General features: G+C 36.3%; 4 protein-coding genes and 2 long non-coding RNA genes across 6 annotated transcripts; 2 read left to right on the forward strand and 4 right to left on the reverse strand.

Annotated features, from left to right (window-relative positions):
* Nucleotides 1-851: 851 nt before the first annotated feature.
* On the reverse strand, nucleotides 852-3391 carry LOC149502085 (uncharacterized). The gene is made up of 4 exons (XR_016323808.1): nucleotides 3275-3391; nucleotides 3027-3098; nucleotides 2450-2570; nucleotides 852-2358 (listed from the first exon to the last, which is right to left on the reverse strand). It is a non-coding gene; the product is annotated as an uncharacterized LOC149502085 (long non-coding RNA).
* Nucleotides 3392-4744: 1353 nt separating this feature from the next.
* Nucleotides 4745-6145, forward strand: LOC149502086 (uncharacterized). Its single transcript, XR_016323809.1, has 2 exons — nucleotides 4745-4883; nucleotides 5260-6145. It is a non-coding gene; the product is annotated as an uncharacterized LOC149502086 (long non-coding RNA).
* On the reverse strand, nucleotides 6137-8996 carry MED10 (mediator complex subunit 10). Its single transcript, XM_028172163.2, has 3 exons — nucleotides 8663-8996; nucleotides 7893-7976; nucleotides 6137-7667 (listed from the first exon to the last, which is right to left on the reverse strand). Exons 1-3 carry the CDS (start codon nucleotides 8782-8784, stop codon nucleotides 7478-7480), a joined length of 396 nt encoding a protein of 131 aa, XP_028027964.1. The 5' UTR covers nucleotides 8785-8996; the 3' UTR covers nucleotides 6137-7477.
* Nucleotides 8997-10248: 1252 nt separating this feature from the next.
* Nucleotides 10249-12042, forward strand: LOC114241365 (mitochondrial thiamine pyrophosphate carrier). The gene has a single exon (XM_028172179.2). It carries the CDS (start codon nucleotides 10413-10415, stop codon nucleotides 11379-11381), a length of 969 nt encoding a protein of 322 aa, XP_028027980.2. The 5' UTR covers nucleotides 10249-10412; the 3' UTR covers nucleotides 11382-12042.
* A 240-nt stretch (nucleotides 12043-12282) lies between these two features.
* Nucleotides 12283-15738, reverse strand: LOC149502087 (uncharacterized). The gene has a single exon (XM_089731087.1). It carries the CDS (start codon nucleotides 15371-15373, stop codon nucleotides 12470-12472), a length of 2904 nt encoding a protein of 967 aa, XP_089587213.1. The 5' UTR covers nucleotides 15374-15738; the 3' UTR covers nucleotides 12283-12469.
* A 593-nt stretch (nucleotides 15739-16331) lies between these two features.
* LOC114241299 (uncharacterized) lies at nucleotides 16332-21281 on the reverse strand. The gene is made up of 3 exons (XM_028172085.2): nucleotides 21001-21281; nucleotides 17615-17802; nucleotides 16332-17198 (listed from the first exon to the last, which is right to left on the reverse strand). Exons 1-3 carry the CDS (start codon nucleotides 21086-21088, stop codon nucleotides 16359-16361), a joined length of 1116 nt encoding a protein of 371 aa, XP_028027886.2. The 5' UTR covers nucleotides 21089-21281; the 3' UTR covers nucleotides 16332-16358.
* Nucleotides 21282-25110: the final 3829 nt, after the last annotated feature.

Consider the following 25110-nt stretch of genomic DNA (forward strand, 5'->3'; position numbering starts at 1 on the left):
GCTCAGGAAACACCGTAGAGTGGAGCTCGTTCCAAAGCCGGGTGGTACATGACAATAAAAATCTCTGGAAGCACACCGTGGATGAACGAAGCAGTTCTGGATAATATGGATGGACTCTTTCCGGTGGCGGGCGGTACGGTGGTAAAAACGAGATAATGGAATCATCTCAAATAATTCCTCAGAGCATTACATAACATAGATAAAGAAGCCTGGTTCTGTATTTTGACAGCAATTCTTCTTCAATTTCAGTAAAACAATAATTATTTTCATGTACTTTTTATTAACAAACTTCGCAATGTAATAGTAATGCAGTATTTGATTACATATCGCACACCTAGATCTAAAGAGAGTTAAGTCAAAAATCTGTATGATTGAGTTATGCTCACCATTTAATTTCCTATACGGATACCTATCTGACCAATAAAACAGATTTAAAAATAAGTACAAAACTCAACGCTAGATGGCACCTAGAGTCCCTTTTGTTGAACGAGCGAGCCAGCCCCTCTCGCGCCTAAACGGAAACAATGCTAGTTGCCATAGATTATACACTTAATATATTTGAGATAGATGCGCAACTCTCATTTTTATTTTTGCTTTAGTTAGAGCCCAGGACAGCAGGCGTCGCTGCTGTCGATTATTAATCTCCCTACCCCCCACCAGGTGGCTTTTTTAGTAATTTTAATATTTTTTATAATTAACTCTCTTTATGAAAAAATCTTATCGTTTAGAATCGCTGAAATTCCCGGTAGTACTTATGAAATATTAAAGAACGTTTGATTGTGTTCAGCATTCTAATCGATAAGACCTTTTCATACAGAGAGAAAACAGTTTTTTTAAATAAAAAGCTGTAATTCTCTGTAAGCTATTTAATTTCCCTATATTACAAACAATTTACTGTTAAAAGATAGTATGAACGTACAATTGTATAAAATTTCGAATAACAATAACTCCTCTAGATTAATCCTACTAGAGTACTTAATAACATTAAATCGAAAGTTATCTAAAACTTAATTAAGTCTAGATAATCAAATCATTCAATGTCACTTAAGTCATTTGTGCGAAATATAAACATGTCAGCTTTCCATTACAAACATAGTAGACAATTTGAATTAAATTTAATAAATTTGTTTCTTAACTATAGCAGTTCTTGCTTAAAGTTGATCGTGACAGATCATGACCTTGTATGAAAATATTACATCTATAAACACTACCTATGCTTCGTCATACAATAATTGTCATTTATACTAGCATTGTAGAGATAATACACACACTAAAGTGAATACTAAATTATTCTTAGCATTCTTATAAACATTTAGAAATTTAAGAAACGATTAACCCACAATCATGTTCATAACATGTGACATTTTGTTCTGCACAAACGTTTTATTACATGATTTGAAAAACAAAAAATGTTTAAAAAATGTAATGATGATTTAAAGTACTCTTAAATATTGATAGTTTGTACTTAATGACGCTTATAGTAATCTTAGACATGATTACATTAGTTATACTTTTATTCCCTATCTAAATTATTTCTATTCTGACGTTTCTGATGCTTTAGCTTTGGTAATACTAGATGAAACAAACAGCAGATTGAAAGAAAATCATCTTAAAGTTAATTACATTCATTACAAACCATTAGTTTACATTTTGTTAAAAAAGAAACTGGTGTTCGTTACATGCAAATGAATTATAAACATACACATGCAAACATAAAATGTAAATTTATCTTTTAATCCAAATTAAATGTACACTAATATTACATCTAAATAATAGAAAGGGTTTCGAAAATTTTTATTGCACTCAACAGCAGACGAGCACGCAACCCGGCCCGTGATAAGTGGTCACCAGTGCTTATAAACTTCAGCAGTGCCATAGGGGTTGCTGTCTATCACTTAAGTTTTAATAAATTATTAATATACTCAGTCACAAGCATATTGATTTCACATAATGAAAATGTAAGAAACATAATCATGTTTGGGCATTTTCATTTATATCTGCTCATACAGAAAACACAACTTAGCAAATATATTCCACAGTAAATCTAAATAATTGCAAATAATGCTTTTAAAGACCGTTGACTTTTGATCATTAATTAAAATCATCTTCTCGTAGAATTTACAAAAGGTTATTTACAAAAATTTATATCAGTATTTTCATATATTACTAACTTACTAATTACAACTATTCAAACGTAATACTATAACTATAAGAACTAAACAACCTATTTTAAAACAAAATTGGCATCAATTTAGTTCTTATGAACTATTTCAATTATTAATTTATCAATTATAAACATATTTAAAAAAAATTAAGATCCCTTGAGAGTTCACGTTCCTTGCTGAATCAGTTTCTCTTCTGAAACGGAGAAACAAAGTATCTTAAGTATGTAACAAATATTGAAAAAATACGACCATGAAAAATTTAGTGTTAATGTAATCTTACTTACAAATTAATATATTACATAACACGTTCTGGTTCAAATATAGTGCATCAATATTTTCATGTTTCAGACATTTTAGTGCTCCTTATAATTTTTCCATAAAATTTTGTCATTATCAAACCTTTGTCTACAAAAATAAAAACATTATTTTATATTGGGTAGAAGGATGAACGTGGTCACAGGCCACTTGGTGTAACTTAGTTATCAAACACCAGGAAACAAAACGTGAATGCCATCATCTAACTTTGGATGTGAGATCAATTGTGCTGTATTTTATTTAAACAGGAAAGCATGACTGATTGATCATTCCAAAAAACTAGTTCGGGCCCACTTGACAATAAGCATATAATACGCTGAGTTGCAAAACATAAATACTTCCACCCACTCGAGACAATTTTATTATCTGAGGTGTGTGTGTGATAGTACGAGACTTAATACCGACTGTTTTGATCAAAACTTAACATATATGATAGCTAGGCAGCAGAAATAGGAAGGACCATTAGTTGGTGCTAATTCATTTAATTATATTATGAATAATAATTATGTTAGCAAATAATATACCGGGAAAATAGTGTAAACTCACCGTTATCAAGGCATCCGAAATAGCATTTCATTTTCGATCTTCGAGGCATGCTGATTTTTAATAATAAACATTCTGTAAGAAATGAAAATAGTTACACAGGCTTACGAAACGCTAACGAAGAAAAAAGTATTGGAGCCAAGTTATGTCTAAAGAGAATTCAAAACAGAGTTTCTCAATGTCTAATCGTCTAATATTCTCATAAAGCTAAAAGTTGCTCTAAATTAATACTACAACGTAAAATAACTCACACCAAGACCAAAAAAAAACGATTTAAAAAATTAAATCGTTACGACATTTTGAAAACTTTTTTTTTTTTTTTGAGATTGTTTTACGGCCCTGGAATTTTGAAAACTTCAAAGCAGTGTTTCCACTTACGTTTTTTTTAACACATTTTACCCTAGTTTCTTTTGAATTTACCCTAAAATTTCCTAGACAACTTTCATAAATCCTTTATATGAGTCGACTATTATCAAAGCCGGCAATCTGACTTTTGGACAATGATTGGTAAATCAGAAAAACGAATTATTGACTTTATATTCCATTGGCAGTCACAAAACTCTTCGGAACGACATCTTAGATAAATAACAGGTTAACTATTAACCTTTATTTAATGCAGGTTTTGAACGGTATTCTTTGAAGGAGACGATTATATTCAAATAAATCTGTATTGACATATCAATAAAAATTTTTTGTCCAAATGCACAGATTGCCACCTTTGATAATAGACGACTCATATAGAAAGCGTAAATAAAATACAGAAAATAAACCACAGCATATTATTTAATGTAGGTATATATAATATAAACGCCCCCAGAAGATCATAGATCTATAGGATTAGAATTTTCAAGGAAGTCGACGCATTGCTTTTATATTCTTTTGCTGCACAACCTAACACTGTTCGGTTCTAAAATTGAGCAATTGTTTGCTGGCAAAGTTGGGAACTTTCTATGAAGCAAGCCGTTCAGGGTTTCATTAGAAAGCCTGTTTCTTTTGTCAGTTTTTAAATTTGAGAACACTGAATAATCTTTCCACCTCAGTCTTTGAAGAAGGAACTGCTAGCAAAAGTGAAATGACAATTACAAGGTTTTCGTAAATGAAATTACCATGATAATCTTTCATGGTACATGAAGTACCTGTATATTACAATACAAGTAAGTTCTGGTGACATCAACGAAAATAGGTAAATAAAAATTTGGCGGATTATACTTATTGGGATTCTGGGGAATCCCTAAGAAAAAGCAGTGGCTTAATCTATGATTTACTTTACTAGAGGGTTACTGTTGAATCAAACCTTTATAGTTTTTATACACAACTCTGTTTTATTCTTTTACTTGTCAACTCGACTTAATGTCATTCTCTCTCCATAAAATAAAATGTTCATTGTTTTACTTTAATTATCGTTTATTTTAAAATTCACAACAGTTACTAGTATAGGCTTTGCTTTTTACCCCGAAATATCCTAAATCCTGGTATTTTTTAAATTGTCTTTATCATCCAAAATATCAGCTATTTTTCCCTAAAAAAGGGAGAATTCCCTAAAAGTGGAAGCACTGCTTCAAAGTACGCTACATTTTTTATTGAGTCAGAACTCATATCTGCCATCTAGTGAGTTTATTAGATCATTAATGCCTAAAAGTTACAAAAATGACGTCGCCACAGGAGTAAGATGACGCTAGTTGTATGTTATTTTCCTTTGTATGGGAGTTGCACCCCCCTGCTAGTTGCAATCAGAATTACGAGCGGAGTACACGTGCTCTCCGTAAAAAAATTGGAGTTAATTTGAATTGTCACCTTTTAGATGGTTATTGCTGATTAAATAGATGCAACATTTTAAGTTAAACCTATATTGCTGGCAAGGTGAGTAAAGTTTTTATTTTTATTTTGAGTTGTTACCCTATTCTTGAAACATTTTTGATTTTGTAGTTGTGTCTATTTTGTTGAGTCATATTTTATGCCCTCCTTTATCTGTAAAATCTTATCAAAATTAAACTTATTTCGTTATTGGCGATTGGAGTTTTTAGGTCTTAGTACAATTTAATATTCATCTTAGCATTAACAAAGTTTATTCCTTTTTTACTGCCAATTTTTCAAGTTAGATCCCTTTAGATGATTTCTGACAAATATCTTTTTACAAAATAGCTAAAAAGATTCAAAATGTTTTTTTATCGGCTTTCTAAATCGATTTGGAGCACGTGACTCGGTAAGTTCGTAACATAAACATTTTATATTTCAGGAAAATAATGCACTGCGGGCGATTTTTAGTAAATATGATAAAAAAACGGGATGAAGAAAATATCGCTCCTCCTATCACTTCTACGCAACATGCAACCGTGGAAGATGACTTGAAGATAATATCATCAAGTGATGAAGTTTCATCCAATGAAACTCATGCTGTCTTGACACCGGTTAAAAATCTGTACCTAGCAGTAGCCCATCTAAACAACAAAATTATGTTGCCCCGAACTACTATATTTCACCGATCCGGAGCGATGAAAGTGATATTGACGACTCTGATGAAGATCCTAATTTTCAACTGTGAAACAAAAATGAGCTCCCACCTAAGGTCATACCTTCATTATTATCGGCGACTTCGTCCAGCACCAGCAGCAGCAACTCGAGTTCGTCGGATACCGAAGATGATAGTAAGCAAGTAGGTCCGGAAAATGTTTAGGTTCCTGAATCTGGTATTGAGATCGAAAAAAAGGGCAAAAAGAGAGTACGTAAACCAGCAACGTGGAAGTCGAAAATCGCGAAACAACTGAGAAGTTCTGGCAAAGCCTATCAGTCCTTGTCAAAATCTAAGAAACTAATACTAGAAAGAAAGGTTGGACCACCCTGTGGAGACAAATGTCGCCTAAAATGCAAAGATAAAGTGGACGAGATGTCAAGACAACAGGTCTTTGACGCATATTGGGCACTCAGCGATCTTGAAAGGCAAAGAAAATTCATAGTACGCCACTCGCAACAAATAAAGCCTAAATATCGGTACTCAAGTACACAAAATTTTAGAGCCCTCAACAATGTTTAAGAGTTACTATGACCCATTTGGGTTTATGAGACTGACATAAGTTAATGCTACTAATAATAATAGAACTAATATACAATATTGATTGACTGCAGTAGTTTTTTTATTTTTTTATTTTTTATTAGCAAAATTATACTCTTACTGTTGGTCACACCACACTCTGTTAATTGGACTTATCTTATATAATTCAAAAAGTTATTGCGATCTAATTGTATAATGCCTCTTAAAAGAGAGTCAACTAAAAACTTAATTCACCAACACAGGCTCAATTCAAATTAGTATAGCAAATATACGTACATTAATAAGCAAAAGGGAAATAACTTAAAAATTCCAATTTTTTACCTTAAAACGTGTATAAAACACAAAATGACTACAAGATAATTCTTATTGTGTATAAATAAAGTAAACTATAAAAAGAAAACGCTCCTGCAGTGCACAGGGACACAGAAAACAGTTTTTCGTGTTTTCTGAAAAAAGCTCTTTTTTGAGTTAATACCTCTTTAGATCTAGGTGTGCGATATGCTACTTCAGTTTAATTGCTTGGCCTGAGATAACTAAAGATGTTTTTGCTACATACCTCATTTCTCATCAACAAACCAATGGTAGAAAGTTTCGAGAACTACAATTATTTCTTACATAAAAGGGCAGGATTTGTTGCAGAAAACCAGTGCATGTGGTATTTACTGTTTAATGCTCAATCCATCACATAAGCTTAAACATAAGTTGTTATGTTTAAGCTTATATTATCTTACCAAAATAAATTGACAGTTGCTCTAAAAATTCCAATTTTATATTCTATTAGCCAGAACTCTTCAATAAATAAATAAAATAAGAGCTAGCAAAATCATCTTAGCTGGCTGTTTTGACTGTACACTTATGTACATATATTTGTATCGTGAATCATGCCAAACTGGTGGTAGGACCTCTTGTGAGTCCGCGTGGGTAGGTACCACCACCCTGCCTATCTCTGCCATGAAGCAGTAATGCGTTTCGGTTTGAAGGGTGGGGCAGCCATTGTAACTGTACTTGAGACCTTAGAACTTATCTCTTATCTCAAGCTGGGTGACGCATTTACGTCGTGGATGTCTATGGGCTCTAGTAACCACTTAACACCAGGTGGGCTATGAGCTCATCCACCCATCTAAGCAATAAAAAAATATTATTATGCTTTAACATACAAACATCTTATTTGAGATTTATTGGTGGAGACCAATTTTAGTATAATATCGGTGGAGTCATTTCAATGAAACTACACCCAGTTGGTAGCATGGAGCATAGTTACTTCGATCTTCAGACAGCCATTTATGTACATTTAGGCACATTTTGACCATTTATGACATTACAATAATATTATTATTTTAGTTTAGACTCATATATTAAGATATTATTATATCTCAATTAAAGTCACCATTGTGATAAAAGTAAATTATTCTCCACCCCTAAGTGCCTTATACTTTGTAATCTCATTAGGGAAGGTCTTCGATAGCTCAGAAAGTAAATGAGTTTTGAATCGCTTGTATGAATCAATTTTTCCTTTCACCTCTTCATTTTTAGCCAATGCTTTATCTATGCAGTCCTTTGTGTAGAGCTGTGGGTTACGGCCTTGATCAATGTAACTGAAATAGAAAATTTTACTGTGTCATATAAAAACTGCAATAAATCCTTTTATATCATTTCATTTTGACAAACACACTTCAAACATAAACTTCGTTGTTGATCCTAAAAGACTAACTCGACAATAGACCAACTTACCAACCTTTTTTACAAATTGACCTTCTTGGACTACCTGTTCTTACTCCCTGCATTATTAGCAAACATAAAAGTTCTTCACTTTTACTTACTCAAAGACTTCTGTTGGTACGTGGATATCGTGAACTTGTGACTTCAATTTGTCAATTTCCTGCAATCCGGTCACTAAGGACTGACTAAAAAAAATTGGAAAAGATAATTATTTATATGATTAAAAACTTCTAGGCACCTATTGTATAATGGTACCATTTGACCTATTAAATTCAACTCTCAAAAATAATAACATGCATACATACTGGTGGCAGTGCATATCTTTTATAAGATTTAGACACTGCCATCTTGCTTACGACGGAAAGCAGATTGTTTTCCAGATTTTAGATCTATACTCAATATACGAGACATAGGCACCTTTTTTTTCCTACCCTTGCTGATAGTCTTGAGAGGCTATTTCAGCTTCTCTTTGATGTGTAGGTGACCTCACGGGGCTCAAGTCGGGAGTGTTGCTAACACTGGCTCTAGCAAGAGCAGTGCTTCGCAGAATCTACCACCGGATCGGAAACGCGACCCACTGAGAAGATCCGGCGAGAAACTGGGGGGGCTGTGTTTCCTTAGGTTACTTTACTCGTCGAGCCCTTCGTCGCAAGCGACGGATTCGGCGAGGACGGTGATCTGTGCTTGAGGTGCCTAAAAGCAACGTTAATGGATCGGGATGATCCGTAATGACGTGTTTAGGGCGACGTCGACTGTTTACCATTCGATCCACCGGATCGAGTACGTAATTACTGGCGGCCACGACAACAGGATTTTCATGTCGTACCGCCTTCTCAATAATTTTTATTATTTATGTTAGTTTTCAACTTACATTTTTTGATTCAGTACACTTTGTCCCTGAGGTTGAAAATCACTGACGATTATACGAATTTGTCTCACATTTTCAATGAACATTTCAAGTTGAGTTTCAAGATTTTCTAAAGGAGACGACATGCTGTTCTTTATTGAGATTTGTACGAGTTATAAAATAGCGGTACGCCGTTCTAAAATTCTTTAATTATCAGTTTATTGAACCTCACCGTACTACTAAATCATAAATAAATAATACACTTCAGTTTTAGTAACAAAAAATTATAGGCATAGATTATACACTTAATATATATTATAGGTATGATATTTACGAAATTCAATGATTTACAAAAGGGATGGCGATTTTAGAACGATCATTGATTAATCGATTTTTTCAAGAAAAAAATAATTATTTTTAGGTCGGTTTCCATATTTCAAATTTTTTCTGCTTCCCATAAAATCATCATCATCAAATCAAAAATTTAAAATACATCTTCGTAAGTAATCTTTTCACTATGATAAGTACTTCAATCAATTTGGTTATTGGTATCACATACTCTAGTATCTCATACATAATAGCGTGTTTTTTTTAGTACTACCTACTACTAAAGTACACGTAAGTAATGTACGGAATTATTTTTTTTATTACTACCTATGCTAGTAATCTCGAAAGGTTATCCTAGTTTCATGGAACATACAAATATTTATAAATAAAAGTTTTGTTTTCTCATGAAAATGACCTTTGGTTTCTGTTTGGTTAATATTTGGCATTTACGTCTGAATTTATTGACTCATATGTGTTTTATACTACTTCGATCAAAAAAATCATCTGAGTATCTTTTTTCGAAACAATTCTTCGATGTTCCATTTAGATCGATTCAAATACCGATCTTTTTTGGAAAAAATCGATTTCCCCAACGTTTACCCATGCCTAAGTTTAATGGAAAAGTTTCTCTTTGATTAAAATTGTGTTGAATTAAAAAGCCAAAGGGAACGAATCACATAAAACCAAGTATATCCCTTGCCATGTGTTTTGAAATCAAGCAATAAAGGTAGTTTTCCAATTACAGAGCATAATGCGACTCAGTGACGCACAATGCCGAATTATGCTGAAGCTTAATTGGCACGTGAATTAGTTTTCAAATGCATCAGCAGAGTGCGCTAAGTTAGCACAGTTTTAATTAACATTGATTATTTCTAAGAAACTACGACGAAACCAAAGCCTTACAATTTTTTTCAACATTAAATAATATTACTAACGATAATATAAACAAAATTTCGATCAATGCCAACTTAAAGAAAAAACACTTGTAAATTTTCTGTTACTGAGTCGGTATCGATTGCGAGTATCACGCGAGAGCAGTACTTTTGAGAGTGCTCGATTGTGCGAAGCGTTGCTGTAGTTGGAACATTCAATGTTGAGCATTATGCCGCATTATGCGCTCTTGTGCTGTAATTGGAAAACTATCAAAGTCACCTCATAAACAAGAAAAATTGAACGTAAAGAGATTGAATAAAATCGAATGAAGGAAGTGAAATCCAATCGTTCCATCATCCATTGGACTTGATGGACTGTAAATCAAACAAAAAACTTTCTCCTTGTTTGACACTGTTGACAGTGTGGAACTTTTGACTTATGTCACAACAAAAATCGTCTTGTTTCACTTAGTTTATTTACTAGGAAAATGTAATGTAAATACAATAAATATACTTATTAAAATAAATGTTTTATATGAGCATAAGCAAAAGTAGTTTTCACAAAAAATACTATTATGGTGCAACTAGAAAATGATTCGGAAGTGAAGATAACCTTATTTCAATCTGCTTTTGCCGGTGGAGCAGCAGGTGCGGTTACTCGAGCTTTAGCCCAGCCTCTAGATGTTCTGAAGATAAGATTTCAACTTCAAGTAGAACCTATCACAGATAAACAAGGTTCAAAATACAGTTCAATTTTACAAGCTCTAGGCTCTATAATCAGGGAGGAGGGTGTTGCTACGTTATGGAGTGGTCACATACCCGCGCAACTACTATCTATATCTTACGGGATCCTTCAATTTGCGACTTTCGAAAAACTAACTGATATGTGTCAGAGTGCCGATCGCCAATTTTACACGAATCATAAGCACTGGATTAACTTTTGCAATGGTTCAATCGCAGCAACCGTTGCCACAGTAGCTTCATTTCCGTTCGATACAGTCCGAACGAGATTGATTGCAGAACAGAAGACAAATAAAGTCTACAATGGGTTTCTCAATGCATTATCTATAATGATAAAGACAGAGGGACCTGTGGTCCTTTTTAAAGGTTTGATTCCAACATTGGGGCAAATAGCACCTCATGCAGGTGTCCAATTTGCTGTTTACAAACTCTTTACTGAACACATTTTGATAGAGAAATTCCAGAGAGATAGTCATCAGAATGCACCAAAATCATCAATTTGGGCCAATTTGATAGCAGGATCATTTGCAGGCTTCACTGCTAAAACTGTGATTTATCCATTTGATGTGATGAAGAAACGTTTGCAAATACAGGGATTCCAGCAGCACAGAAAGAGTTTTGGGAAGCAAATGTATTGTAATGGCTTATTACATTGTATCAAATTAATAATTGCGGAAGAAGGATACTTGGCACTTTACAAGGGATACAGTCCCAGTGTATTAAAAGCTGTATTTGTTTCCGCCTTACACTTCTCAATTTATGATGAAATAAAATATTTTCTGTTAAGAATAAATCATAAATAATAGATCTGATATGATAGTGCAAACAATATAGTATAGTATTGATTTATAGGTTTAGTCTTGCCAGTATTATGTTTTGTAGTACTTATAAAATTTTAGAAATCAAATATAAATGCTGTTTAAAATAAATATATATAATAATGTTAATTACTCATTAAATCAGTATTTTGATTTTTATTCTGAAGTCTAAGGCTTATTATAACATTCATTATATTCATTATAGGGTATATAGGCTTTAAAGCATTAAAATTTTGTTGTTTCTTGTTAAATAAATCTAATAAGTCTGTAAAAAAACTATTATCTACTGAAATTTGATATCTGTGATCTTAGTCTAATACTATTAGCTTATAAGATAAAGTGTGTGCTACATTTTATAGTATAAGTACATTTAAAGCAAAGGTATTAATTAACATTATTGTAGAATGCTTTTTATTTCATAATAATCTTTAACGAAGTATTGTGATCTTTATATAAAATTAATAAAAATAAATTGCCAACTTAAAAAAATGTCCCGAAAAATGTTTATCACTTTTAAAATGGTAGCAATAGTCAAATTTATAGATTCCTAACATTGTACTTGCCCTTAGTTCAGAATAAAAACAAATTATTTTGTTTTATGTTTTAGTTTTCAGAAGGAGTTGCAAATACACAGATGGGAACATAATTTTATTTTATTTAAAAATACTTGTATTGGCTGGATGATCATTATAAAAGATAAAACCAATTTAACAATGCATCACCTAACAAATGAATATAGTCCATAAAATTACTCATAATAATATAAAACAAAAAAATTACTAAATGCCTAATGTAGGATATTATTGATTAATTTGTGGATAAAAACTTGTGTCACTGTTATGGAAAAATGCTTTTTCTTATAACATAGATTATCTTATTCAAATTTTTTGTGTTGTCCAGCTGGAGCACTGGGTATGAATACTCCAGAGGGTCCCACAAACAAGTTCGAAAAGGAATGGTAGCGAGCGAGGTGCGGACGTATTCTTGTGTGTATGCTTCGGGGGTTGCGGGTGAACTGTCGGCGTCAGTAAAGGCGCACGCGCGGCTTGCCAAAAGGAAAGCCCCCTCGGTCGCTACTCTTTGAATCGCGCCGGGAGCCGACAACGAGAGTCCCTCATTGGTCGCGGCGCGTGATCAGACGCGGCTGCCGACGCGGCAGGCGTTAGGGTTGCTATATACTCCCCCTCTAGTCCTGGAGAACGCCCTCGCTCCTGGACTAGGACATCAACAGCCTTAGCTGGGCGTCCACGTTTCCTCTTAGGAATCACAGGTTTGGGTAAGGACTCTTTGTTACCGTGATAACAGGTAAGGTCTTGGGTATGGTATTTCCCTAATATAATATCAGGCGGTTTCTTCGAAGGATTCAAACAGTAAGGAGGTACTGAAATTGGTGCATGCTCACCTGTTTCGATGCGATGCTCAGCAAACGGTGTTGGACCTCCCCCTGCTCTGAAGATGTGTGCGTGCCTGTCCAGTAGGTCAGCGAGCGCTTGCCGCTTAGCTGGCGTAAGGTGAGTACCTTGGTCATCCCTACGAATGTCTGTAGCGGCGCAGGAAACTTTGCGCGATTTAGGTTCGAAACACAGATTATATTTTACCATCGCATCATCACTGAAGAACCAAACCTCTTCTTTGAAGTCGATTACTACTCCAGCTGCGGTAATAAAATCTATTCCTAATAACGTTTCATTATTGGTGGATTCAGGAAATATGAGGAATGGAGTGGAAATAATTGTCGTCTCTAGGCGTACATCGAGTGTGGTGGTAAAAACGTCCATAATGCGCACCACACCATCGGCAAGTCTGACTCGTTGAGAGGAAACGCGGAGAGGATGGTTGTTCTGCTGGAGGAGAGCGTATAGCGTATGACCCGCGATGCAGTGTTTTGCAGCTGTGTCTATTAAAGCGGTGCCGTCAAAACCCAGTATATTTATGTTAAAAATCGGCCGTACGTCACGACCAATAGGGGGTCCTGTAAGATCGTCATCTCCGCCGCAACCATAAAAACAATCAAATCCCATTACATCACGCTTATTCCCATATTTCGGAAAATTCGGGTTTATCCCGTTTTTATCACAATAATTTTCAAGTAATGGTATACAAATCTTACTGTCGCCCGGACATCTTTGATGAACAAAATTTGAATCCTCTGCGACCGCGCAGGTTAATGTTTGACATTGCCCGTTTGTATTGGCATTGCGGCAAAGATGTCCGTCGACGCTAGAAAACATATCCAAATTATTATTTTTGTTGAAAAAAAAATTATCATTTTTACGTTCGGCAACCAAAGAGTTAACATTTTTAGTTGTGACGGCTGAAGGGTTAACATGAGTAATGTTTTCGCTCGGACTATCATTATTTTTGCGATCGTCATTCGATCGATTACATGTTATGCATTTCGTGTTGCATGCAGTGATATTGTGGTTCTTTTCTCGAGAAGAACCTGGGCGATCAATACGAGCTCGATCAGCATTATCACTGTTATCAGTAACCTTAAGCCGCGAACGATTTGAATTATAGGCAGCAAAATTATAATTTTGTGGATTTCGCCGTTGTTTACAATGTGTGTAGGTATCAGTGCATGCATCACTATTTGGCAAAATAGGTATAAAAGTTTCATGCACTAAATTAGAACTATGAATATGGTCTTTTACTGATTTGTCGTTTTCAAATTCAAAACACACTTTTGAATCGACACAATAAAATGACTGATCACTTTTAACTTCACTTTCACTAGATTTCGAGTGAGTTTTATTTTTAAATAAGTTAGTATGAGATTGATCACCTTGTTTTGAATCTAATTTACGACACTGGTTCTTCTCGTGACCGAAGAAATGGCAATACGAACATTTCGGGCGTCGCTTCTTTTCGACGGAGTCAAATACACGCGGCGTTCCGGTAACAAGCGGCGGCTGCGTCGCGGGCTCGTGGCCGGGGGCGGCGCCGCTCGGAGCGCACGCGGCCGTGCGCGCTGCAACTGCTGGTGGAGGGCGGGTGCGTCCGGTGCCGGTCGTCGACTCGTATGGTTTTCTTGCTAATTCTCCCGTTGGTCTTGAGGCATCGTGCTCGTAGCGAAGTTCGTCCGTCGCGTCTTCAATTTGGCGCGCTCTTTGCAGGAGCACGTCGAATGAACTTACTTCGTCGCGGCGAAGTCTCTCCCGTACGCGGCGGCTGAGGAGTCCGTAGATCATGTCCAGCTGGACTTTCTCGCTTAGGTCGCCGGCAGGTAGCTTCGCGAGAAGAGCACGCGTCGCAGCGATGAAACGGTCCGTTCTTTCATCGTTTTGTTGACCTCGTTTGAACAGTTGAGCGTATATACGGTGTGGAGGTCTGCGATCACCGAAAGCGTCTCGTAGGGCTGAGACGGCATCGCACCACGAAGATATGGAGGACTTCACACCCAGCCACCAGACGGCGGCGTCGCCGCACAACAGCATCGACAATCCCCGGACAGCGTTCTCATCCGAGATGTCGGAGCAGTCGCGATAGGCCTCGGCCGCATCCAGGAAGGCATCAAGCGACTCACCTGCAGTCCCACTAAAGCGCGTGGTACATCGGGCGAAGTTCGCGTGTGCATGTGATGCGGGCACTGGTGTTGATGTGTTGTGCCGTATCGTTTCAAATAATGATTTCAAAACCTCTGTTTGGCTCCGCTGTAGTGCCTCTACTATTGTTGACACGTGCTCGCTGGAGAAGGTGGCTTCGGCGGGGGCCACGTGGCTGTCGCCGGATCGGTTGTGGTGATTGGAGCGCGAGGCGTCAGCAGCGCCGATTTCGCAGGCGGGAGACGCGCTCGTAGATGCTTCTCGAAAGGACTCGTAGATTGTGCGCGAGGCGTCGCCGGCGCCATTTTCTTGGGCGGCGGACGCGCTCGGGGAGACCGATCGCGGGACGCGGACAGACGACGGGTCCGTTGCATCATCATCCCTGCGATTTCGGCTAGCACGGTTATCACTTCGAGTGTTCACCATGACCATGAGTTCACAATTGTATTGGCAAAACCCGTACGATTCGTCGACTCACCGCTAGATTTTCCTTACCACGTTGAGGCGCCAGTTTTGTGTTGTCCAGCTGGAGCACTGGGTATGAATACTCCAGAGGGTCCCACAAACAAGTTCGAAAAGGAATGGTAGCGAGCGAGGTGCGGACGTATTCTTGTGTGTATGCTTCGGGGGTTGCGGGTGAACTGTCGGCGTCAGTAAAGGCGCACGCGCGGCTTGCCAAAAGGAAAGCCCCCTCGGTCGCTACTCTTTGAATCGCGCCGGGAGCCGACAACGAGAGTCCCTCATTGGTCGCGGCGCGTGATCAGACGCGGCTGCCGACGCGGCAGGCGTTAGGGTTGCTATAAATTTGAATTAAGCTTTAAACTGATTTGAGTTTCGCCCAGTAAGGCATGTATACCAATAAAAAAATGTTTTACGGCACAGTTAGCGTTAAGGTTGTTTAAAGAAAAGTAGAACAGTGCCAATTCTCGTCCAGTGAATCTAATTCAATGCCAATGTAATACTCGATTGTCTTTAATGCGACGAATGAAACCGTTCGAATGAATTTTTCATTATTTCCTTCTTCCTTTTTGTTTATGGAAAGCTTACTTAATTTTACCCTCAAATCAGTAAACAAATATCTTTATGCTTTCTTTAACAACTTTCAAATGTTTAGTAGACTTATTAAAGCTGCAATAACTAGGCATCGCCGCATCCAGATAAAGACTATGTGGTATGATTTGCAGATTTTTGGGAGCCCATGAATGTCACAACGTGAATTCGGCAACTCACATCGAGACAAAAGTTTATATTATATATATACGTACAACTAGTATTTATTACTTCCACGGTTTATTATTCGTCAGTATAGAATAATAAACCATGGATTGAGATATAGATTATTATAGAAATCTATAATATCACGACGAGGTTATGATAAAAAATTTGACCATAAGTTTAACACAATTTTATTGTTTGGCTATCCGTAAGATATTACATAACCCATATTCCTCATTAAAGTATCTTTAATAGCTGGTTGCAGTTCCTTCTTCATGTATGTTGTCAGCAGCGTTCTTATTCCTTTCGTGAAAATGTCCTCCATTTCCCTAGAGATATCTTCCACTTCATCCAAATCATCATCAGGCCTGAACAGTTTACTTCTTTCGTAATCAGCCCTGCTGGTGCGCGGTTCGTAAAAAATATCCCGATTGTTTTCTGAAGATCGACTGTCCATTCCATGCGAAAACGCATCGTCGAATCGTGGGTCGAAAATGAACTCGTCCGATCTCCTTTTCCGCTTCAAGGGCAGTTCGTCTTTATTACGTACGGAGTTTCTGTTGATATATTTTTCGCAACCATACGCGTAGACACTTATGAAGCCTGGTTCTACAAATTCAGAATCGGTTTTCACGTTGAATTTTCCCGGTTGTTGATTTAACGGTCTCGTATGGAATCCTATTCCGGCCTTTCTGAGTCGCAGAATCATATTGCAGCCTTTCCCGCGCCTTTGATACCCGTCAACCGGATACGGGTCGTACGATCTGGCTTCTGCGTAGTGTCTCCGATTTCTTTGAGTTGACGGTATATTTCTGTCTAATTCGCTGGCGTCATACAAATCCACGTTTCCACTAATAGTCAAATCGTGGAATAGTAGCATTGTGTCTAGAGATACGTTCCTAGGGTCGAAATAGCACTTTTCCACGCGCACCCAATTACTATTCTGCGGGAGACGTACCCTCATTCTGGTAACGTACATGTCTATTGGAGCCGATCGCATTTGCTGATACAGACTATATCCATTCAACTCGATGCTTTGACTCTGAAACGAATTGTAAGTACATGGTTTAATATATTTTCAAGAAATTCGATAATTTGTCGTGGCTGGTAAATAATATTCATAGAATTCGTGTGCAATTAAATAATGAAGTTATTCGTGCCTTAAACATATTTTGTATCTGCACATTTTTTCTCCAAAAAAAAATTGAGAGTAATTGAGACCATAAAGCTACGAAAGCTCCGATTCAATCGATACATAACTGCTGCTAAAAGCAATCAAATGTTTGAATGAATATCGACATTCATCGATTTTTGCAGTTATTTTAACAGCGAGTCACTTGCTCTACAATTAAAAACACTTGTAATATAGGTACGTAGTAGTTAAACTGATTGACGCGTTCAGATAATTAAGTATAGGCACTCTTAAGTTTTTAATAAATTTCGAAACATAGCTCATACCATTGGAAGATCCAAGCTCTTTGGTTGAGTTCTTTTTCTCCTTTTCAACTGATCCAACGCAGATTCTAATCGAGCAGAGCATCTTTCTCCTGCAATAGGCGCTGTTGTCAATGGAGGAAGACCCACTGAACCTATTCCGATACCTGGTCGGTCAAACCGCTTCTCGAAGTTAGGAAGAAAACGTGACTCTGTAAAATTAAAGAAACAAGTAGCTTTATTTTCAATTAAGAAATAAAGTGTATATTATGTGTAAGCAGTTAAAGATAAATTCCTTGGCAAAGTTAATAGCCAACATTTGGATTTGGATATTATTGTGAACAAAAAGGAACAAAGTTATTAACTCCATGGAACAAAATAAAATTCTAATAAGGAAATCACGTGTACAAGCGAATTAAATTCGTTCTGAATCATCATTTTGAAGTCGTCGTGGTTTACAGGATAAGACGTCCGATGCAATCGTATATAGTGTTCGAATCTTGCAGGCGGGAATCAATTTTTCTAATGAAATCTGTACTTAACAAATGTTCACGATTTACTTCCACGGTGAAGGAATAACATCGTGTAGTAAAAATCAAACCCGCAAAATTATAATTTGCGTAATTACTGGTGGTTGGACCTCTTGTGAGTCCGCACGGGTAGGTACCACCACCCTACCTATTTCTGTCCTGAAGCAGTGATGTGTTTCGGTTTGAAGGGCGGTGCAGTCGTTGTAACTATACAGAGACCTTAGAACTTATATCTCAAGGTGGGTGGCGCATTTACTTTGCAGATATCTATGGGCTCCAGTAACCACTTAGCACCAGGTGGGCTGTGAGCTCGTCCACTCTTCTAAGCAATAAAAAAAAACTCAGACGTCATCATAAAAATGATTTACTTCAGTCTTTGGATACCTACTAAAGTTAAGTATTGTATTGCTAGCTGATACTTGCGGTTTTTTCCAGTCAGTCTAGAAGAAGTATTAGTGTAGTTTCCCGCGGGAACAAGATGTTTTTCGGGATAAAAGGTACACTATGTCACTCTTAGTAACCTAATAATATCTGGTGAATTTTATCTGAACGTCACCAAATATAGTTGTAAATTTAAATTGCGCTGTCGATGTCTAAGGAAACTGACATTGAAAAGCAAGGAGGGAAGAGGAATTTCGCCGCTTAACCAGCTGTGACTAAAGTAATGTAACCCATAGTGTACGAATATTCGTTCTTTAATATAATAAACAAAAGAAACATGTCTGTCCGTGGCTTCGTTTCGACATGAATTAGGGAATCAACAAACACACTTTCACGTTTATATTATAAGTATGTATGTAAGTATGAATTTTAGTACTTACAATAGGTATAATAGCAGTTAAATTAAGGTCAAGAAAACGTTTCTTGGCTTCATAAATAATCAATCTAAGTAAAACTTCATTAGCTTTAAGACGTCAGACGGAAACAAAACCTACGAAATCGTAGACGTTGGTACAATTCGAAATAGTAACTATGGATCGAATTTTGATATTCTCTTGATGAATTCGGGATATTAACGATAATTTTCATATGGAGCTGAGATTGCGATTTACTATCTCAAGATGGCTGCATTCACGAGTTCCACGAGCACACTCATTTAAAGTTAATCTAGATAAAAATGAAATTAAACAACAAACGTTACAATAGGAACAGATTTTCACTGGATATCTCTACTGTTTTCACTTTTATTGTTCAATGCTAATGCCCGTGAAATTCGTGACTCGTCAGTAACATGCCGTTAGATACATTCGTGTTTTTTTAAGGTTAATTAGGTATGTCTCACTCAAATGTATTCGGTCACAAAAGTGACGGCCCTTAATCAATAATATTTAAATGTAATCTTTTCAATTTTGTAACTGTATTTCTGTCACTGCCTCACTGTATTATATTTGGTATTTTCATACTGAATAATTACTAATAATCCATTAAAATACTAGGGACTGTCTACTTAATTGTTGCTAGTCTGCACGGTTCTGTACAATTTATCTAACAGCCCACGGATTTGATGTCCGCTGCTGGACAACCATTCCCTCAATTTTTTTCGTGAAGCAATTATTTGTTTTTACCGTTTGAAGGTAAATAGTGGGATACGGGATTTCCTTTACGGTGTTTATGAATTCCAATACCTCTTATCATCCGGCGGGCATGGAGTTTATCTGCCTTTAATATGTTGTTATATTAAAAAATTATAATAACTATAATATTTAAAACAGTACGTTTTTTTGTATTTAGAACTGACTTCTAGTCTTACGACCAGCCGTCTGTCTATCAATTAAACCCAGAAAAAAAATATTGGAGGATTTGATGATGGTGATCTTTGCAGTAATGATTAATTCCTACTAGCGATATTTCCAATAGGAACAATTTCATAAAAATACATATTATGTTACATAGTAAGTACTTAGGTATTAAACAATTCAACAAAATTTTATGTAAGCGCACAATTTACCGAGTTTAGCATTGGAGTTATTACATTACTCAATAAGAATTGTAACACAGGTTTGGAGTTGTAATTCCAAACTAACTGATGGGTGTGTGATATAGAATGCCTATACAAAATTATTTGAAAGCTTCTGAATGTTTTTGTTAATTACTCGTAAAACAGGGTGGGGCAGCCGTTGTAACTACTGAGACCTTAGAACTTATATCTCAAGGTGGGTGGCGCATTTACGTTGTAGATGTCTATGGGCTCCAGTAACCACTTAACACCAGGTGGGCTGTGAGCTCGTCCACCCATCTAAGCAATAAAAAAAAAAAAAAAAAAAAAAAAAAAAAAAAAAAAAAAAAAAAAAAAAAAAAAAAAAAAAAAAAAAAAAAAAAAACAATGTGTTTCACAGAAGTGTGTCCTCCTTTCTAACTTGACAATATCAATTAGAAAAAATTAACAAATAAAAAATTATATATAATGTAGATCTTGAAAGACGCCCCGCGAAAGTTGTTTCGTGCAATTTTATTATTAAATTGAGTATTTTATGAGATGTGGGATGTTTTTGGTTACACGTGCCATAGAGCTAAGGGGTAAATATTAACTAAATTATTGTTATTTTTATTATGATCCGTGAACATCCTGTTGAACATGTTGCTGACATGCAAATGCCGGATATTATCAGTGGTAATGCTCAATATCTAGCCAGATCCTCTTACTTTTAGAAATCGTACTTGTTCCTCACTCAAACGTGGATATTTTAGTACACAAAATTATATCATTACAATAAGTATATATGCAAATATTACGTTAAGTTTATTAATAATTAATTTATCACTCGAAGACAAAGTCGTTAGCGATTTTATTAACTGAGTTCAAGAACACGTTGATTATAATACTTTGCATTTATTGATGTATTTTGCTTTGATACTAATTAATCAGAACTACATATTTACCTTTCTCAGCTTCTGCGGTGGGTAATTCGTTGTCACTGGCTGACGCCGTTTTGGCAAACAACACGAACATCCACCAAAATTTCATCATTATCGTCAAAATTATGCATTAAAATGAACAATATAAATTTTGAGTAATTTGTTTTTTTTTTAATGGTACACGACAAAGTAATATTGACCCAGAGAACCAACAATCGCTGCGAAACTTGATTAAAGAATAAAGTATGAAATGTAAGACAATGTGAATTGTGGAGTGCAGCCTTTGGAAAATAATCCCCGCCCACGGCTCTTTCTTCTTTGTACAAATTTGCGACAGGTATCTACCTACTGATTCTACGATGTTGTGTACATTCGATTTTTAATGTTTGACTAGGAAACGGGAAACTGTTTTCAGAGCGAAAAGAATTAAAAATATTTTTGATAAGTTTTGAGTATTTATTGAAAATCAACTCCCGTAACTTATCGTGAACTCAACAGCAGAAAATTGTACGATATTTAAGATATATTATTGTAATTTAAATGTACTGAACCTATGAAATTGAGGGAATACATATTTGGGATGAGAATTCTATTTTTCAGAGGACGCAAAACCTGCTTAGTATTATTGTTGTAGTAACTATTGCAATGAATATAATTTAAATGGCATCTTGAAATATAACATTGTCTTGGCTGTAATAAATATTGTAAATGAATTTTAAAATCTTTTAACAAAAGTTAAATCTGAACATTTCTTAAATTAACTGCCTTTATCAATTTTACTCTTGTTACTTAGGTATTTAAGTAGGTACCTACCAATTAATGTTTTGTTTTTTTGAGGATATTATAATGTTTAATTTCTATAAAATATCTAATATTAAAATCACAGACTATCACAACACTATTTACGAGTACATGAGCTTGGAAAGCTTTTTAATCTTATTCCTAACCTAAATTTTCGAAATTCATTGTCACCTAACTAGAACATTGCTATCTACGGTGACATCAAAGCAATTCGATTCACTACATAACTAGACTGTGACGTTATTAAAAGAAATTAGGTTGTATACTGCGTTTAATCCCCTTCACAATGTCCCAGAGTTGGATGACCTCATGTTTACATCTACTGGTGCATGTTTTAATGGTTAACTTATCTGGGATCACTGACCTACTTCTACGTTATCGCTTAGCATGATGTAATGTTGTTTGTTTGGGATTGCTTTACGAGAATAAGGTAGTGCCTTTTTAATTTAAAAAAATATTTTTTCAATGTTTTGCAAATATTATTTAGGTCCTTACAGAAATCTTGTACCTCGATGAAAGGTTTTTTACTTCGTATTTATCATAATGATGTGCTCACGGATCCTTCCGATCCACTAACACTATTATTAGACAGGCGTGCTCTAACACTAGGAGTAGGTATAGGGTCCTTGATCACCGTGCTCGTCGAGCTCGGCAAAGGACGAGTCCAAAGAGTTCGACGTGCAACCTAACCCCATACATCAGCCTGCTGAGTTTGTCGCTGGATATTCTCAGTGGGTCGTGATTCTGATTCGATAGGTCTCCTTCGGAGGTGCTCGGGCAGTTGTTAGCAAATCCTACCCCTCGCCTACCTGACCTGGTGAAATTAGAAAGGACTATGGGCCACCAGTAATCTTTCCTTCCTAAAGAAATCATAATCATAACCTTCCTTTTTTGTTTTAAACGGGTAGATTAATTCAAAATAACAATGCTGGCGCCACCTACCTCGAGACATTAGATCCAAGTCCAAAATATATTGTTTAAGACGTTTCCTCAGAATTCTAGACCTAATTAGGGAGGATAAGGTACCTTACTATGTCTAAAATTGTAACCAATGAAGAGTATTCATACTAAAGATAGTATATATTTAGTATAATGAAAAATGTTTTGTGATTGTTGTAGTAAAAATAATTCATTTTTAGGATGTCAACATCACTTAGAAACCACGAAAAAATCTTCTATTCAGTAGAGGTTGTAACATATTTATGTAATAATGATAGCAATCTACGTCCTTTGTTATAAACAAAATGTTGCATTCTTGAGAAATTTCCGTATTTTGAGTAACATTCGAAAATTCGGTTCACAAAAGTTAATAGGATTTTAAACTACAGCTGAAATGTTTTTCGGGACCAACATTTTCAAACATAGAACAATATACCTACTGGTGGTAGGGCAGCTTGTAAGCCCGAATGGGTACTACCACCATAGACCTATAAAGCCGAGTGGTTCTAGTGATGTTCGAGAAGTGGGTCATTTACAATGGCATTGTCTGTGGACTCCGGTAACCACTTCACTCCAAGTGAGCCGTAAGCTCGTTTATCCGTCCAAGAAAAAAAAGCTTGTATGTAGGTAGGTATAGCAGTTGTAGCTAAAATTTAATGGTGACGAAGTTCCATAATTTATGGCGTCAAAACCAGGCGCTAAATGTGGGTCAATTAATTAGCATTGATCATCGCGGGTCCGTTGACAGCGACAATATCAAGGGATTGAACGAATCCGTTATATATTTACTTAAAAGGGTAGTTTTTTTTAAAAGAAACATATCTCTTAGGTATCTCATTAGCAATAGGAAAATTCAGAAATCGTACTAGTATAGGTGTATAGTATATATGTAGGTATATAGTATAGTACCTATATATTCGTGTCACAAAGATTTCGAATTCAAAATACAGTTTAGGAAGATGATTTTAGTGGAGGCAGGACCTCTTGTGAGTCCGCGCGGGTGGGTACCACCGCCCTGGCTATTTCTGCCGTGAAGCAGTTATTGAGTTTCGGTTTGAACGGTGGGGCAGCCGTTGTAACTATACTTGAGACCTTAGAGCTTATATCTCAAGGTGGGTGGCGCATTTACGTTGTAGATGTCTATGTGCTCCAGTAACTACTGAACACCAGGTGGGCTGTGAGCTCGTCCACACATCTAAGCAATAAAAAAAAAGGATGTAACCTTGCAGCAATTATCTCTGTGAAAAAAGGCGGAACTATATTAATTAAATCAATGAAATGTTTAGGTTAATTTAAATTTAAGGTAAATAGCCAACTGCGCTTTCAAAAATAAACGAGACAAAATTTTTAGTCTTTAAATCAAATCGCGTGGGTTCGTTTCATTCTTAGATTAGTTTTATGTCTTAATTATACTTAATATTTTCTGGCCCAAATTTAATTACATGCAGCCGTAATACGGACAATGTCATTGTGTGTTTAGATTGTGCAAGCGTGTCGTCCGTTGCTTGTTGTTGCGAGCTGAGCGCCATTGTAGAGACACAATGGGGAAAGCTGAGCGGTCTAAACGTCATGTTGGGCTACGAAGTGAAGAATAAAAGGAAAATTATTTATTTCTGCAAGTGTAATGTTCGCTCACGCGGCCCGCATGTACATAAACTCTCTCCAGGTCATCCAATCACGTTTTTGCTGGATAGCCGTCGAAGTGCCATGATACGTGAGTAATGTCACCCTTCAAGACGATTTAAATTTAAACCGATACGTAAGTATCTTAAGGTAGCGTCAGAATGCTACTTTGACAAAGCGGCGAGACACGATAACCCTTAAGTCGTCTATCGATCCACTTTCGGTGCTTTTAGGCCCATCAAGCACCATTCACCAATCTCGTCAAACTCGTCGATTACGACAAGGGACCTAACCCTAGACATAGCCCACTGAGTTAGTTACCGGTTCTTCTCGTTGGGTCGCTATTCCGATCCGATGGTAGTCTACACTGCTCTTGCTACGACTGGAGTTAGCAAATTCTCTCAGCTTGAGCCAGTGAGCTCACCTACCCGTCCGGGCGTAGCTAGAATAGCCTCTTAGACTCTTAGGCTACCAGCTTAGTACAGTAGGTAAAAAGTCATTTTTACATTTTCGTTATTTCAGAAGCATGTTGAATCTACAGTTCAGTCGTTCTGGCGGAGTGGTTGTGGTTATGTATCATCTTATTATTAGTTGCGGCTTTTGCGAAACTTCTCGATCTCTCTCTATTTGTGGGTGGTGCGTGTACCTACATTCAATAAGAGAACACTTTGTAGATGAGAACTATAAGTCATTTACCTAATTAAATTTGTTTCCGTAACTTCGTAATGAAAAAGCTTTTGTTATCTCCGTCGATCGCTGGCGATTAACCGT

Source organism: Bombyx mandarina, chromosome 11 (genome assembly GCF_030267445.1).
Source record: "Bombyx mandarina strain Sakado chromosome 11, ASM3026744v2".
Classification (NCBI taxonomy): domain Eukaryota; kingdom Metazoa; phylum Arthropoda; class Insecta; order Lepidoptera; family Bombycidae; genus Bombyx; species Bombyx mandarina.

Bases quoted from the DNA above. Each gene is read 5' to 3' on its own strand.
- LOC114241365 (XM_028172179.2), top strand. From the start codon at position 10,413: ATGGTGCAACTAGAAAATGATTCGGAAGTGAAGATAACCTTATTTCAA.
- MED10 (XM_028172163.2), bottom strand. From the start codon at position 8,784: ATGTCGTCTCCTTTAGAAAATCTTGAAACTCAACTTGAAATGTTCATT. The intron at 7,977-8,662 runs GTAAGTTGAAAA...AATTTTTTTTAG, and splicing joins AGTGTACTGAATCAAAAAAT to TCAGTCCTTAGTGACCGGAT. The intron at 7,668-7,892 runs GTAAGTAAAAGT...TTTCTATTTCAG, and splicing joins GTACCAACAGAAGTCTTTGA to TTACATTGATCAAGGCCGTA.
- LOC114241299 (XM_028172085.2), bottom strand. From the start codon at position 21,088: ATGATGAAATTTTGGTGGATGTTCGTGTTGTTTGCCAAAACGGCGTCA. The intron at 17,803-21,000 runs GTAAATATGTAG...TTAATTTTACAG, and splicing joins CACCGCAGAAGCTGAGAAAG to AGTCACGTTTTCTTCCTAAC. The intron at 17,199-17,614 runs GTATGAGCTATG...AATTCGTTTCAG, and splicing joins AGAGCTTGGATCTTCCAATG to AGTCAAAGCATCGAGTTGAA.
- LOC149502087 (XM_089731087.1), bottom strand. From the start codon at position 15,373: ATGGTCATGGTGAACACTCGAAGTGATAACCGTGCTAGCCGAAATCGC.